General features: G+C 37.6%; 1 protein-coding gene across 9 annotated transcripts in view; it reads right to left on the bottom strand.

Moving 5' to 3' along the window:
• The window catches only part of LOC128675166 (agrin-like), a 168,248-nt gene that overhangs the window by 8,759 nt on the left and 143,204 nt on the right, over positions 1–16,285 (bottom strand). For 8 of the 9 annotated variants that reach the window (XR_010370099.1, XM_064436450.1, XM_053754408.2 and 5 more), the window contains 13 exons: positions 15,599–15,838; positions 15,058–15,363; positions 14,812–14,964; positions 13,539–13,817; positions 12,691–12,837; positions 10,352–10,485; positions 9,723–10,023; positions 7,106–7,273; positions 6,253–6,613; positions 5,680–5,892; positions 5,053–5,447; positions 4,238–4,484; positions 3,807–3,971 (listed from right to left, as the gene is read on the bottom strand). Coding sequence is in view for 8 of the 9 variants with exons in the window: in XM_064436450.1 (XP_064292520.1) it covers positions 3,807–3,971; positions 4,238–4,484; positions 5,053–5,447; positions 5,680–5,892; positions 6,253–6,613; positions 7,106–7,273; positions 9,723–10,023; positions 10,352–10,485; positions 12,691–12,837; positions 13,539–13,817; positions 14,812–14,964; positions 15,058–15,363; positions 15,599–15,838 (3,109 nt within the window). In the remaining variant the exon portion in view is untranslated. The remainder of the gene's footprint in view (positions 1–3,806; positions 3,972–4,237; positions 4,485–5,052; positions 5,448–5,679; positions 5,893–6,252; positions 6,614–7,105; positions 7,274–9,722; positions 10,024–10,351; positions 10,486–12,690; positions 12,838–13,538; positions 13,818–14,811; positions 14,965–15,057; positions 15,364–15,598; positions 15,839–16,285) is intronic. The other variant, XM_053754435.1, reaches the window with a different exon arrangement.

Consider the following 16,285-nt stretch of genomic DNA (forward strand, 5'->3'; position numbering starts at 1 on the left):
TCTTACGAAGTCACAAGTTACTCGTCGATCTACATCAAAAGAAACTCATAGACAGCGTCACTGATTTGAAGATAGAAGTCATAGAAACAACAAGCAATCAGCCCACAGTATACATCATAGACCAAAATCACATATATCAAGATATCTTAAAAAAATATCCCGAAGTACTACGCCCGATGTCAGTGAAGGAACCAGCAAAACACAGCGTCACACATCACATCGAAACCGCCGGCCCCCCACTCTTCGCCCGGCCTCGACCCCTCCCACCCGACAAGTACAAAGCGGCCAAGATTGAATTTGAGAAAATGATGGAGATGGGTATTTGCCAACCATCCAAAAGTCCATGGGCGAGTCCATTACACGTCGTCACAAAGAAAAATGGCTCACTTCGTGTGTGTGGAGACTACAGAAGACTTAACGCCGTGACTGTACCCGATCGCTACCCCATACCGAGAATTCAAGACTTCACATACAGATTGCACAATAAGAAAATATTTACGAAATTAGATTTAAAAATGGCATATTATTGGATCCCAATTCGAGACGAAGATAAAGCAAAGACAGCCATCATTACACCGTTCGGACTCTTCGAATTCAACTGCATGACGTTTGGCCTACGAAACTCTAGCCAAACATTCCAAAGATTTATGCACGAGGTACTACGAGGCTTGGATGACATCGTCTACTCATTCATCGACGATTTATTAGTATTTTCAAATAATCCGGATGACCACAGAAGGCACGTAGAACTTGTCCTGGAACGCCTAAGTAAATATGGAGTATCGTTAAACATCGAGAAATGTGAATTCGGAAGAAACAAGATTGAATTCCTCGGTTATCAAGTCTCAGTGGAGGGGATAACACCGACCGAAGAGCGCACTCACGCCATCTCTAACTATCCGAAACCAAACACGGTGCAAGATCTTAGAAGATTTCTTGGCATGGTCAACTTCTATCGTGACTGCCTACCTCATCAAGCCGAACATCAACACGAATTAAACAAATACTTACATAACGCCAAGAAGAACGACAAGACACCGATAGTATGGACAACTGAAGCCGAAACAGCTTTCGATATATGCCGACAAAGCGTTCTCGAAGCTACTACGTTATCACATCCAGTACCCGGTGCACCGTTATCTTTGTTGACCGACGCGTCTGACTGCAGTTTGGGCGCAGTGCTACAGCAAAAAGAAAATGAAGTATGGAAACCACTCGCATTTTTCTCGAAGTCAATGAGCGAGACGCAACGGCGATACAGCGTGTACGATCGCGAATTACTAGCTATGTACACCGCTGTCAAACACCTACGACGTCTTATAGAGGGGAGCGAAGTGACCATTTACACCGATCACAAACCTCTAGTAAACGCCTTAACAAGACCGCCGAGCAACAGTGACACACCGAGAAGAGAGAGACAACTACATTATATCAGCCAGTTTTGTTCAAGAATCAAGTTCATACAAGGAGAAAAAAATCTAGCAGCCGATGCCATGTCACGCATAGAAGAAATAGATCTACTCACATGCATAGATTACGAAAAATTATCACAAGAACAGAAAAGAGATATCACCCTACAAGATTTGAAAAATCATCCGAAATTAACTTTTGCCGACACAATTCTGGCAGGCGTCACTCAACCTATCACGTACGAGACATCGACAGGAAAAAATCGACTGTATCTACCACAAGCTTTTCGTTATGCCGCTTTCAAAGCGCAACACGAATTAAGCCATCCAGGAATACGCACGACGAGAAGAATAATGACTTCAAAATATTTTTGGCCGTCTATAAACAAGGACGTCGGATCATGGGCCAAATCCTGCATTGGTTGTCAGCGTGCGAAGATTCATAGACATGTCGTCAGTCCCTTAGGCGAGTTTTCACCGGCAAGAAGATTTGAACATGTACATACAGACATCGTTGGACCTCTACCGATCTCGCAGGGATACCGCTACCTCGTCACAATCATCGATCGCAACACGAACTGGATGGAAGCGATACCGGTCAAAGAAATCACCGCCGAGATTGTTGCTCAAGCAGTCTATGAAGGATGGATATCGAGATTTGGATGTCCTTTACGAATCACCACGGACCAAGGACGGCAATTCGAGTCATCATTGTTCAATGCACTAATGAAGAAATGTGGCATAAGGCGCATAAGAACTACAGCCTATCATCCTCAAGCCAACGGAAAAGTGGAAAGATTCCATCGCACATTGAAGGCGGCATTGATGGCAAGAGAGGCCAGTACAAGGTGGATAGAAGATTTACCTACAGTTTTGCTTGGCATACGCACTGCACTACGTGACGACAACACTAGTCCTGCACTGATGACGTATGGTTCTACGCTACGAGTCCCGTTCGATTTCTTTGTACCTACAAAGTCAAAGAATGAAGACGCCCAATTCATCCGCCAGTTCACAGAAACAATGTCAACTCTATCACCTGTACAGAGAATAATCGCATCGAGTAAGAACCTCTTCGTATATAAGGAATTATCAACATGCAGTCATGTATTCGTCCGCAATGACACTGTGAGAAGCCCCTTGATAGCGCCATATGACGGTCCATACAGAGTGATAGAGCGAAACAACAAATATTTCAAGATTGAATTGCCACTTCGAGCATCCAATATATCCATAGATCGACTCAAACCGGCACACATAATCAAGCAAGATGACGACGTAGCGGCAAACGCGCAACCGAGCCATCCCCACTCCTCGAAACCCGCACCAGCAACGAGTACATCTCAGCGCTCACTATCTGCTCACACGCCGAGTGCGCCGCAACCACGTATTGTCAAGCCGGGAAAACAGGAAACAACAACTATGCCGAAGATATCAAGACATGGAAGAGTAATCAAACCTTGTGTACGCTTCGCTTGAAGGGGGATAATGTGGAGCCCACAAACAGTTTGAATAGAAACAACGCGACGCGACGCGCGCTCCGTTCAGCGCGCTCCCCACCACCGCGCGAGTTGTGCCGTGATGCGAATTACGTGTGCAGTATCAATGTTGTACTATAAATATATGTAAATATTGTAAAATAAATTATTCTACTTCCATTCTTCTCATTGGCATTTTATTTCGAGTAGTCTAAGCACACTACAAATATATTACCTAAGTAATTTAATATTGTGTTTTTTGTGTTTACGTTATAACTAGACCTCGAACAGAAAAGAGGCTTCTGTTCGAGGTCTAGTTATAACGTAAACACAAAAGGATCAATTCTGATATTCTTGTTGCTATAATCCAATTAAACAGTGTTACGTAAAGGGCCACTATTCTTCACAATAACTTAAGTAAAGCTGTTTGACCGTAAAAAAAATGATAGTTTTGCGCAAATACAGCTTAATCTTAAAAAAGTGATTAGATCTTATGATTCACGCGTATCGTGGTCATTTGTTTTTAAGATTCAATCAATCTTGAAGTTAACAGAACTTCTATCTAGATAACTTAAAGGTAATTCCAAACTTTCTGGTAACCCATCGCTTAATAGTGAAATAATTCAAGCATCAACAAAACACAAAACAAGTTTATTGGCAATTTAAAAACGATTATCATCATCGTATTGTTAACCGTACAAAATATACACAAAATCAATATCAGTGAAGCCAAATTGAAGTATTTTATATTTATTCATGTAATCAAACACAAAGCTAAAACATTATCTACCAGTCATCAACACACACCACTGTATGGTGAGTTTAAACGAAAAAGCCGCACACCTGAAGAAAAAAGAATTTAAAGGTTCGGAAAAAATCAGTAAACATCCGGTGCAAATGTATTAGTTTAAAAACTTACGGCAGTGATCCAATGAACAAAGGAAGATTCAACTCCAGATGAGTCAGGGGTGGAGCAGAAGTTCCTTTCTGTGTTGGATGGTGATCTAGCTGTAAGCTGCCGTGACGATCGATTCGGGAGACACGGGCTCGGTGCCAGTGACCTTTGGTGATAGGTACTGGTGACCTAAGAAAACAAGTACATATTAAAAGTAGCATAGGATACGGATGGAATACTGTTGATTTTTCAAAGTCTCGGACAAACTCGAAACCTTTTTAGGATCTAATAACTTTTTTCTAAAAATGTTATTCGTATTTACTAATGAAATTTCGAAAGATTTTTAGTATCTCTATCTTGATCATTAAAATATACTTAGCCTAAATGCTTGAAAATAGTTACAACCTAAGAACTCTCTCCACAAATCTTATCTGTAATTTAAAGGCTTTGCTTACGTGATGTTGGCGATTCCGCTTCCCAAGTTGTATCTAAATTGTAGGTATCCATTAACCAAGTTAATCGCTATGAAATCCCCCTTGGCTTTATTAGACTGGCCGGTGTAAAGGAGCATCCCTGAAAAGCGGTTCGTTAAAAACCAGATTTCGATTCGAAACGCCTTCCCCAAGCCTTCGAGTGGTGGTAATTCAATGTAGCTCGTTCCATTAAACTGAGGGGACCACGTTTCTTGAACAACGTTAACATCTGTAAGCAAATAAAAATCAAATTAAGTAGCAGACTGCGGCAATTTTTCGAGGCGGAAGTTAATCTTCGAAAGTCGTTAAGAGAGTAATAAAAAGAAGAAATTCAATGGACAGCTGCACGGCATAAAAAAAACGCATTTAATTGTCTGGAGCTAGGACCGTTTCAGTGAGAATTATAAAATGGTACGTAAACACAACCATTAGGAGGAAATTCAGCTTAATTAAAATAGCGAAGTAGAGTACGTAAAGTAAGACTGACCTAACTTTTAATGAGGAAAGTACAGAGTTGAACTAGGTACTTGTTAAATATTGATAACGTAAAACATATTGAAATAATATACAAGTTTACGTAATATTTATAAAATCAGTAGATACATGAATTTTGTGTTTATAAGAAGGACTTGTTGAATTTTTAAGATTCAAATTCCGTGACAAAATGTTGTAATTTAGTATTGAAATATTTCTTTTAATAATATCTAATCACATATACACACTATATACATCTTTTGTCAATTTGAACACCAGTCTCGTAAAAAGAAACAAAAGTCCATCAATATCCAACTACTCACCGTTATTACAAGTATTTCCATTGGAACCAATTTCACCGCCAAACAAACAGCGGCAGACATGTCCGCCATCAGATCCGATGTCACACAATAGCCCCTCATCATATCCACAGGGATTCGACTCGCATGGATCTAATCTATCGTCACAATTGCCTCCTTGAAAACCGATAGGGCAGATACAAGTGTATTCGGTCAGCGATCCTTCAACAGAGCTACACGAAGCTCCGTTCTTGCACGGCATACTCATACACGGGTTGGATTGGCACTCGCGAACGTTTTCTATAGAAACTACTAATGAGTCCGGCCGGCCCAATTTCTTTGTCACTTGATGACGTATTATCCTCAAATACTTCACGCACCCAATAAATCCGCTTCGAGTGCCGATATTATCGAAAACCCTGGACAAAGGTAGTCATTGATTACAATATCGATATTATTGCGGATTATAATGATAGGAAAGGAAACCAAAATATTATCTACGGTTAATGACAGAGGTATTGTTTTAAATCTCACAGACATTTTCGAAAATTAAGGGATAGTAAACATCGAAATCATACACATTATTTATGAATAAGTATTATCTATCTTTTCAATTCAAAAACAATGTGATATTACTGTGTACTAATTTACCTGGAGTAGTTTGTAGGTACACTGCCTATGTAAGCATCCTCGGCAAGGTCTAAAGCCTTCAAATGGCCACTGGATTGTCCCACCACGTCCTCCATGTTATCGACCGATAGAATACCATCACGGTTGTAACGCTTTGCTGACACTTTGTGATATTCATTCAAGGTTATCTTTTCGAAGGACGTCAGAATTATCATTCCATTCCCAAGGTTATACCTAGATAAATAAGCACATAAAACAACCAATCCTAAAATAATATTTTATCAAGACAATTGGACATACAATATTGAAAACTACCTCCAGCATTGTCCAATGCAGAATAGTTACATCTAGACATGGCCGGAAATTGAAACCGGGAAATTATGTTTTATGCAGTTTCTAACTGTATACTATTCTGATGTTAATAACATGTCAACATGTATGTTCTATAGAATAAATAAATAATTTTCAATGTATTTATTGTAGATGTGGAACATTTTTAAAATAACTTTAAAAGCAGCACTTGCACAGCGCAAGCAACGAACTGGAAAATCCAATAGCATTAAATAAAGTTGTGAAGCAGAAAATATCGCTCACCTAAACTCTAAATATCCGTTAACCAAAGCAAGTGAAACAAAATCACCAGTGCCATCGAGTTTCTGCTGATTGTACAATATTACTCCGTTCTCGGAGAAGGCTTTGAACTCTATGTCGATGTTTAGCTTATGGTAAGCCTTCAATGGTTTCAGTCGAATATACGATGAGCCGTCAAAGAAAGGCGTTTCGATGTACGACCCCAGTCCGTCTTTTATGAGGGCTTCGCAATTCAGTCCGGTATAAGGCCCAGCGCACATACAAGTGTACGTCGAGCCTGGTAAGTCGACGCAAGTGCCCATGTTAAAACATGGCTCTGACAAACATGCACTGTATTCTTCAGTTGTCTCTTGAGTTGATTGTTCTGAGAATAAAACATCAATCTTGCTCAATTAGTTCGTAATAATGTACACAGAATTTATATTGATTAGGTTAGGTATATTTTATTTATACGTACTTCATAGGAATGGTTTGTCCAGGTTTATCGAAACCAAGAAAAATTGGACAAATAAATTCTGGAGACTTATTAGTAGGTACCTAAGTAAGCGAGCGAGGTCTCACATTCTATTTGGGGTAAAAATATTTTTTTGTATGTATGTATGTTTGTAACGCGATAACTCTCGAACCGTTGATCAGATTTTGATGAAATCTGAAAGGATCTGCCAATGTAATTTATAAGTTCGTGGGGCAACAAAATCGGTTAAGTGGTTTTTGAAATATTCACAATTTTGTAAAAAAAAATGTATTCGCGAGTTCGCAGCGAAAAACTAGTATAATACAATTCAAGTGCCTTTAACCATTATAAACATTTTTTAATCATACTTTGGCAAAGTTACGTCATTTATGTTAAACTTACCAATACAAGCTTTCCTATGCACAGTGGGTGCGAATCCTGGTCTACATTCGCATCCCCCACGCGCACAATGCGCTCCGGGCAATGCTGCGCAGTCATTATTGTCAGCGCACAGATCTCCTAGTAAGGCTCCTACAGCGCCTACTGTTGCTGTAGTTGCAGTTTGGGAGCCTATGGTAAATTGAATTTAAAATTTTGGCTTTTATGATAATTTATTTATGTTGGTATTTGCATATCACACATGATTTCAATTAAGTTCGTTTTCTGAATTAACTTCGTTTTATTATTCGTTTTTTCGTTTGGTCTTTTCTCTAAATTTCTTGTCAAATATTGTAAAGTTCATGGATTTAGTAAGTACTCGGAATACCATGGTAAAGTCATCTGCCAATATCATCCATGGCCTTTCTTTTTTATTTCAACAAATTAATACTTATTTTATATTGTAAGTTGTTTGTTATTTTGTATTCAATCGTCACCTATTAGAATTTAATGTTTCCCTGTAGCGGACAACATGTGGCATGGATTGGATGTAAACAACATTAGGCATGTGGCATAAACGTAACAGTAGTCAGTAATAATATTCATAGTAAGTACACTCGAAAGAATAATACTTTTTGTATTATATTTTCAAAATTGTATCATTATATAATGCAACAAGTAAATCAGACTGGGTTCACAATAAAAAAATAAGGCAATTATTATAGTACCGCATGAAGCCTGTGGTACGAAAGGCTCTGTGCAAATATCTTGTAAACAAAAAAGTCGAAACATAACAAAGATTATTTATATATTGCAGTCGGTTAGATAGACCTACATAATTTAAATCTGCATAGGCAAATGTCAAGCCCTTGTTATTTCTTTTTTTGACATTTTACTCTGAGTTCGGGTACATTAATCCGGTCCGATTGAATATCGAGGGTCGGAAATAAAACAAACTGTCCAATTGTTGACGCGAATTGACAAGTTTCATAAAGGAAAGTAGGCAGGCCAAATGTCATATACAGAGACGATATTGTTCCTGGATCAAAACATATGATATGACTTTTGGTCAATGCTAAACACAAACTTTTTTTCAAACTTTTTTGAATTTTGCACTTGATAAGTTAACTTTGGAAATCAGTATTTGTGAGTTACACCACTTAATTTAACATAATTAATAATTTAGCATCGAAATGGTAAGTCCATATTCTTGTGATTTTGTCATGTGACAGAAAAATTAATAACTGATGACTTTCATTGTATTTCTATAGATATTTCTGATTCAATAAAGAGTTTTACGTAATACTTATACCGTTACGATGACAAGACAATTATCAATTTCTTATTTTGTAATTACTTCACTTACTAAAATACTGCCTCATTATAACCAAGAAACCCATTTAAAAGTTTTGAAATAATGCCTTTAAATATCGCCTGAAATTACACACGCGGTAATTTGAGACGCTTCGTACAAACTTTACGTGACATCAATAAACAAGACAGTTGGTAGGAGACGGCAAAGTTTTCTCAACATTATTAATTACTGCTTATTAGGTAATAATAATTACAGAAAATTACTATCGGTGGGGTTATTATTTTTAGGAAGAAACAATTCGTTAATTGCGTAATGCCAGATTGGGAATATTATTTCCTTTAGGATTTCGTTTCGAAGACGACAGACATAAGTTAAATCAACAATATAAATGACAGCTGACAGCACCTACATCTTCTTCTTAAGATGTAAGTACCTACATAATTTATTCAGATTTCTTAACGGTACTAGGTACGATGTGTGTTCCATATTAATATAGGTAAGGACTTAATTCTCATCTGAATACTAAATCTCTCATGTGAGCGTTTACAAGGTTCCTCAGCCGCAAAGCATTGGAGCTCAGGGTCCGCTTTCCTACTTATTTTCTTCATTTCGCACGGTCTTCGGTATTTTCAGTAGTTATTTGTTCAGCTTAAGGGAAAACTAATTCATAGTAGAAACTCCGTGGATATAAAGTATGTATTAATTTAACTTAAAATAAATGAACCGCTAAAGAACGATCGAGTTGCTTGTATAAGTACGAAGTAAAGTTCAAACAACGCTGCAAAAAGTGGAGTGAAGTTTAACGATTCAATATTGCTACGTCGATTCCAAGGGATAAAAAAGTGAATGGCTCGCCATCGCCACTCGCCAGCAGCACTTGTTTTATAAGTTTAGAGGAATTCTTTTTTAAGCTATTTGAATTAGCTCTTTTAATTAAAATGGAGATTTTTAAGAGAGTCTTATACGTAAATGATTTACGCTTGGAGCAAGTAACTGACAGGTAGGCATATGCAATGTATTGTGATATTGAGATGAAAAATATTTGCGTATGTAATTTGTCCTATACTTAGTTATTATTCTGAAGTAATGTTTATATAGTGCTAGAAGCTGGCATGCACGTTTGCAAGCTACTGGGATGTGTATTTCTGCCATTATTCCAATTTAAAACAAGAAACATTTTTGAAAACAAAAATTGCAAATTGAATCCATCCCACGCCATTGCCTAACCGGAACAGTGCTTTTAACCTCACATTAACCTTGTTTTGAAAATTTGTTGAAAAGTATCTGTGACATGTCATGAAAAAATCATTAAAATATTACACTTACTTCTAAACTTTTGTCCTGACAAAATTCCATCAAAATCACTTGGCGTTTCTTTCCTCGTCCATTCGTATTTATTGTAATATTTATCTGGATTGAGAAGGTGCCTCGTTGACTTGGAAGCTGCGCCGTCATCTTGTTGAGTGAATTGAATGGGGGAGGAGGGTCTGGGAGGGCCAGCTGTTCCAGCCAGTTCGCCCAGTTTGCAAGGGCCAAACGCTTGTACTACTATGTCCTCTTGCGTGCGACACGCTTGCAACTTTAGGTGGCATTCCGACTCGTAAGTCTTGCCGTCGCTGCCGCAGACCTGTCAGGAATTGCAACAGAATTTTAAATTAAGTACTAAGTGAAAGTCTTACTGCTAATTACTGAAAACATTCACGACTTTACCACTTTCACACTGAGCCTATGTTAATGTGGGAAACTAAGTTTTCCGGCCTTCATACTAGTGTGAAATGCCTTGAACATATCATTGGGAAAATTGGGAAAAAAATCCATCAATATTTTGTGAAACTTCTCTTTTCAGGAATGAAAATTAGATTTAATCTAGAGGTTATAAAAATTGCTTACAGATATAATGTCACAGTCTGTGTTCATAAAAAAAACATAAGTTAATTACAAGGGTTTCCACTCACCAGCATGTTACTATCGCTATCAGGGCAGGGCGCAGCCGCACACTCGCACAGGGCTCCGCCCGTGCGCTCAGTGCACACTGCTCCGAAATAGCAGGACAGATCAGTGCACGAAGCCACCACGCTACCGCTTTCAGCTGTTTTGATAAATAGCTTTTGTATTAAATAGTTGAACAACTGTTTATATATTGCTTAGCAGAGGTTTAAAGGATATGATTACTATTGGTACCTAATACTATATTTATATTTCTTCCTTTCTCCAAGCTGAAGAACACATATGACGTAAGTTAACTAGAGTCAACTGGTTCAAGTACTATTGTCTTAATAATATTCTGAGTGACAATACGAAACAAATCAATAAATTACTTCAAGAAACTCAAAATGTCAGCGTATTTTAATTTCAAACATATAATACATACAAACATATAATTCCTAATGTAAAAAAATTCAATGAGTCTAGGACAAACAACATACTCGTACATTTATAATTGATAATTTTGGGCTTATCCGATCCAATTTGAGAAGTAGTGGCAGTATAATTTATTATGCACGGCCATTTCATGCGTTAATGGATACGTCGATCAAGTGGGGATCATTTTGTGATTATACCTATCCCACTTGAGGTAAACGTGTGCTATAATGGTATTAACGAGCTGTCCTATAATAATCTATTCATTTTTACGATAAAAATGGGCACTTTAAATTTATCTAGGTCATGACTTATGTAGTTATATATCAGGAGGTATTAAAACCGCACAAAATAATATATCGTTTGTAACATTATTTGCAAGATACCTAACTAAATATTTTTCTTTACCAAAATACTCTTTACAATAGATTTAACATAGGTACCAGCCACCCACGCAGCCGCCTACGAAATAAGTAATATATACTTAATAAATTTATTATCCCAACAATGATACAGTCGGTGGCGTAGTGGTAAAGTGCTTGCCTCTGAACCGAGAGGTCTCGGGTTCTATCCCCGGTCGGTTGTTTATCTATATATGTATATGTTATTAAATATAGTATCGTTGAGTTAGTATCCCATAACACAAGGCTAGAACTTTGGGGCTAGCTCAATGTGATTTGTCCTAATATATTTATTATTTATTTATTTAGTATATGATAATATTTAACTGTGTTCCTAAACATTGTCACAATAGTTGCGGGTACCTAGTAATATATTTATTAGTATATAACAATAGAGCTCTGATGAAATTACTATATAAAACATTTTCTTTTAAAATAGTCATGCTGCTAGATAACTGTGTATACATTATCAAACGCTTTTGATCTTTCTTTATTTTAGTGTGCTATTTTAGCCTGCACCTGAGATGAGAGTAGACGCATATAATTATATCATACTAGTGAAGTTCATCAATAGTGAAGTCCATCAGTGCGCAGGTTCATCATAATATTTTGCGTTACCCGGAACATGTGATATTAAAACTAACATATTATATGAGTATGATTGTTATAAGTATATAAGTAGCAGTAGGGATCGAACCTGGGAACTTTCGATCAAATACTACGACTACATTGGCTATGACCCATCTACGACCGCTTCGGCATGGGTTTGATAGAAAGTAGCTACGCTTCAACGATGAGTTTGAAAGTAAGTTTTTTAATCAACTAAATTACATTACATGGGTACAAATGTGTTAATGTTTAATAAGTTTCAGGAAGAAACTCTATAGGATAAGACTAAGCGAGTTCTAACGTATCCATGTAAAGGAAATTCTTACTAGGCAAAGTTTAGAAGTTTTGAACTTTATTTAGTATGGATGAGGGGGCGGGGAGACTTAGGATTGTTAAAGCAAAACTTTGTGGCTTCCAACTAAGTATATACGCGTTCAAAGTAGCTATGTGGAAATTGTTTTGCTGTGAAGAAGTTTAATATTAATGATATTTACATTCGTATCATTCGTAATACCTTTTATTAAGTTAATAATGTAGAAAATATTTTTTTGATTGAAATGAGTGTATAATATCATCTTATCCAACCCAACCCAGATCAACCTCACTTGCACGCGCTTCGGCAACAGAAGACTTACAGCTGCGAGTTTGCATTTCACTTCTCCTAGTGAACCAATCACATTGCGGTGTGGTTGTCGTTACGTTACAATGGCGCAATGTGATTGTTTCGCTCACTTCGAATCGACTCGATAGTGAGAAGTGAAGTACTTAACTGAATATCTCTCATTTGGTTCTTTACCAGATAGCGGTAGCCACCAGACTGTCTGTAACCTAAGTATATCTCAAGCAACATGAAGGAAGATCTGCAGCGAACTTTGAACTATTTTAATTTGACTTTTAATCGTACAAAATATAGAATTACTCACGGTCAGCACACCCATTGGGTCCGAGTCTGCGGCGATGGTCAGCGCACACGGTACACTTCTGTCCCTGGACTCCAGTGCGACACACACAACGGCCCGTCATTTGTTCACAGTCCTCTCGCACTGAACCAAAGGCTGAGCAGCCGCAAGCTAGACAATACACACGTTTGTGGCATTTTGTTGCACATTTCTTATTTTACCATTATTTAATATGACAATAAGCTATAAAGAATTCTCTGCCGAATATTAGGATCAAACAGAAAATAGCAAAACATTACCGTAATATAAAAATTTGAAGTAAAAAATAATTTTAAAACAAAAGATCCCTTACAAAAGTATTACAATAAATTTATTGCATATTTCATGATGATCCTGTCAGCATGGTATAGGTACAAGAGTCAATTTAAATAAAACTGAGTAATTAAATCGCACAATCTATCCGATACACAAATGTTTAAAATGATATTGTGATGACATATTATTCCGATCCGAACACGATGTCAAAACATAACAATAGCTGTTAAACATGTAGATTAGCGAGTTTTAATTTTTTAAATGTTATTTATATTATCATCAATATGAATTCTCACTACGAGTATTCTGTGTTTTTTATTTTTTGTAATTAAGTTTCCTTTTCTTCAAGACTAACTTGTTCGGAAAAATCGAGAATAACAATTTGGTGAAAAATAATAAGATGTAATAATATATAACATACGCAAAATAAGTGTATCACGGAAAACTGTTCGTTTAATGAGGCCAGAGACAAATCAGAATCAGACATGGGTTTACGTCCAATATTTTCCGATCAGCAGGCACAAACTGAGGTTAGAATGTAAATCTATAATACTTACGAATACAGCCAGTGTGCCCCGAGCCGATCCTCGGCAGCCCCCAATATCCGGGCTCGCAGCGGTCGCATTTCAGCCCGCCGACGCCCGGCCGACAAGCGCATTGCCCATTTTCGTCACAGCGATCTGACACGGACCCCAATCTATTGCAACCGCAAGTCGAGCTTGTGATTGGGCAACCCTCCTCATTGGGTCCTGTCGCCGCTGTCGACCCGTCAGGGCAACATCCGAACGCGCTAACCTCACAGTGCTCAAGTTTCTTCTCATCTATCCGTGAATCGTCTACAACCATACGTTTGAATATTAATGGCGATTCAACGGTTCCACGTTGAGTACACGATTTTATGGAGCTACCAAGAATTCAGGTAGCGTGATCGTGACCAATTTACTTGTGGTGCCGTGTACGGGTAGTATCTACACCGCGACAAATCACACGATAAAAATAGTACATGCATTTGAGTATTTTAAAAATAAATAGATTTTCCAAAGTAAATATATATAATCGTACTTTAAAATTCTTTACATTTCATTAAATAGATAGATAGATAAATAAGAAGTTTATTTGCATCAACTGAGACACGTACAAACATTAAAAGTTGGAACATATTAGATAGAGATACACAGCTATAAGTAACAATAATAAGATTGTTTCCGTGACTTAAATGTGTGGCGCAGTGATACAAATTAGCGATTTTTTCAGTCATCACCATAAACGGACACGTTGAGCCGCCGTCCAATGAACACTTACAATAATAAAAAGTGGAGAAAATAAACAAGTAACATTACTATTTATCATGCATAGACTAATTAAATGACTACGTAAAATAAAATAAAGCTGCCACTACTACACACTGCAATACTGAAATATAATTTCAATATAATTTCGGAATTATTTGCTCATAAAAGCTGCTTGAAAGCTGTCCTTTACCTCTACAACACTCGTAATTACGATTTAATTGCTTTCTAAATAAAGAAATGAAAATGGAGAATTCAAATTCGTTAACTCCAATTTGAATCTGACATCTGACATATACAGGAAAAGTGTTTTACTGGCAGCAGAAACTTTGACACAATATTTTTTTGCTTAGATCACAGATAATTATGTTAACTAACAAAAATTACTCTATTTTTCTTTAAGTTTCTTCAAGTTATTATTTTGTATGTGATGGATTAATTAAATTAATAAATCAAAGCCAATTATTAAATAATAAAACAATTGTTTTATTTATATTTTTTATCAACAAGTTAAATTTCAAGACTGAAATTTTACACTTACTTTTAGGACAGCATCTGGCAGCTGTAAGCGTTATATGACAATAGCTTCCAATCGGACAATCCTGACGATGAGGTCCATTGCCGCAGTCAATTTCAAGACCAGTAGTCGGATCAATCATAGCTTTATTATTACCACATGGCCTTACTTCCATACCTGCATGGAATAACAAATAAATTGATATCTTCAATTAACAAACACATTTTTGAAATTTCAGTGTTAGCAAGCATGCAAACAGTAACCCCCCACCTTTACAAAGATCCAAAGGACGAAGCCGAAGTTCAAGTTGTTTTTGGCATCCTTCTTTGCGCATAGCACATAAACTGGAATACAGCCTAAAGTCTGATGCACAGACCGGGAAGTATTCAAGTTCATGTGGACAGTCAAAAAGACAGGAACATCGTGGATACCCATCGGCTCCGATCTCGCAACTCGCTCCGAAATCACATCTGATGTCGCGGCATGCTGATGGGCTGGTCGTCACACTATCATCCGTGGCCCCCAAAGAATCAGTCGACTCTTCCTCTGCCTCCGTCGTGGTCATCGCTGTCGTTGCTATCCACCCCACACCAAAATATTTGCGTGTTAGTCGAGCGATAAAGCGGAAAGTTAGTTAATTGATCAGGGATGGGTCGCTTTATTGGAATTACTGCTAACAACCGGCTTGATGACGGTCCGGCGGTAAATATTTTGACTGCCACCCGCTCGTGAATTTTACATGCAGCAATAAATTATTGTGAAAATTAAAATAGTTAAGGAATAGATACTTTCAATAAAAAAATAAACGTACTCATTGCGATTGGTGGTACAACGGCCAATCTGTCCTTGCAGTCTCCGTAGAAGATTACATGTAGTGTGGCAGGTGGTGGTAATTTACAAGCGGCTTTCTGTAGTTCACATTCGTTGGGAAATGTCTGCATGGTGCTGCCACACACCGGTTCACGAGCTGCGCCAGTACAGTCAGTGGGACACACGCACTCTCCAGCCGAACAATGAGCTCCAAAAGAGCATTGAACGCCTTCGCATAGAGCTGTCAAAAGTGAAGAAGCTTTAATAAATCATAATATTTTAATTACTCCACAAGTATAGTTTACACACAATACTAGCGAATGAGCTGTAAAATATTACGAGTAATAATATTACGTAATGATCAAAACAGTAAATTTCTCGACAGCATTGGAGTCACATAGTCATAAATAACTCTATACGAGTTTTATTTCGTCTACGCTAGCAAGGTTACGACTCTGTAAGCACCCGGCTAAAGTTTGCCGAGAAACGAATGGCTGAACAGATAACGTCATTTTGTCCAACAATTGCGGGCTTCTTATAGTACTTTCTCATTCTGGCGTCAGAGAAAATTAGGCTTTCCCATTCTCGCAATGAGGAACGAGGGAAGACACCCGTGCAAATTTAATAACGATTGTTTACCACTTCTCCGCAAAATGAAAGTCTTGCAACAGCCGTCAAACTAATACAC

Source organism: Plodia interpunctella, chromosome 2, assembly GCF_027563975.2.
Source record: "Plodia interpunctella isolate USDA-ARS_2022_Savannah chromosome 2, ilPloInte3.2, whole genome shotgun sequence".
Lineage (NCBI taxonomy): Eukaryota > Metazoa > Arthropoda > Insecta > Lepidoptera > Pyralidae > Plodia > Plodia interpunctella.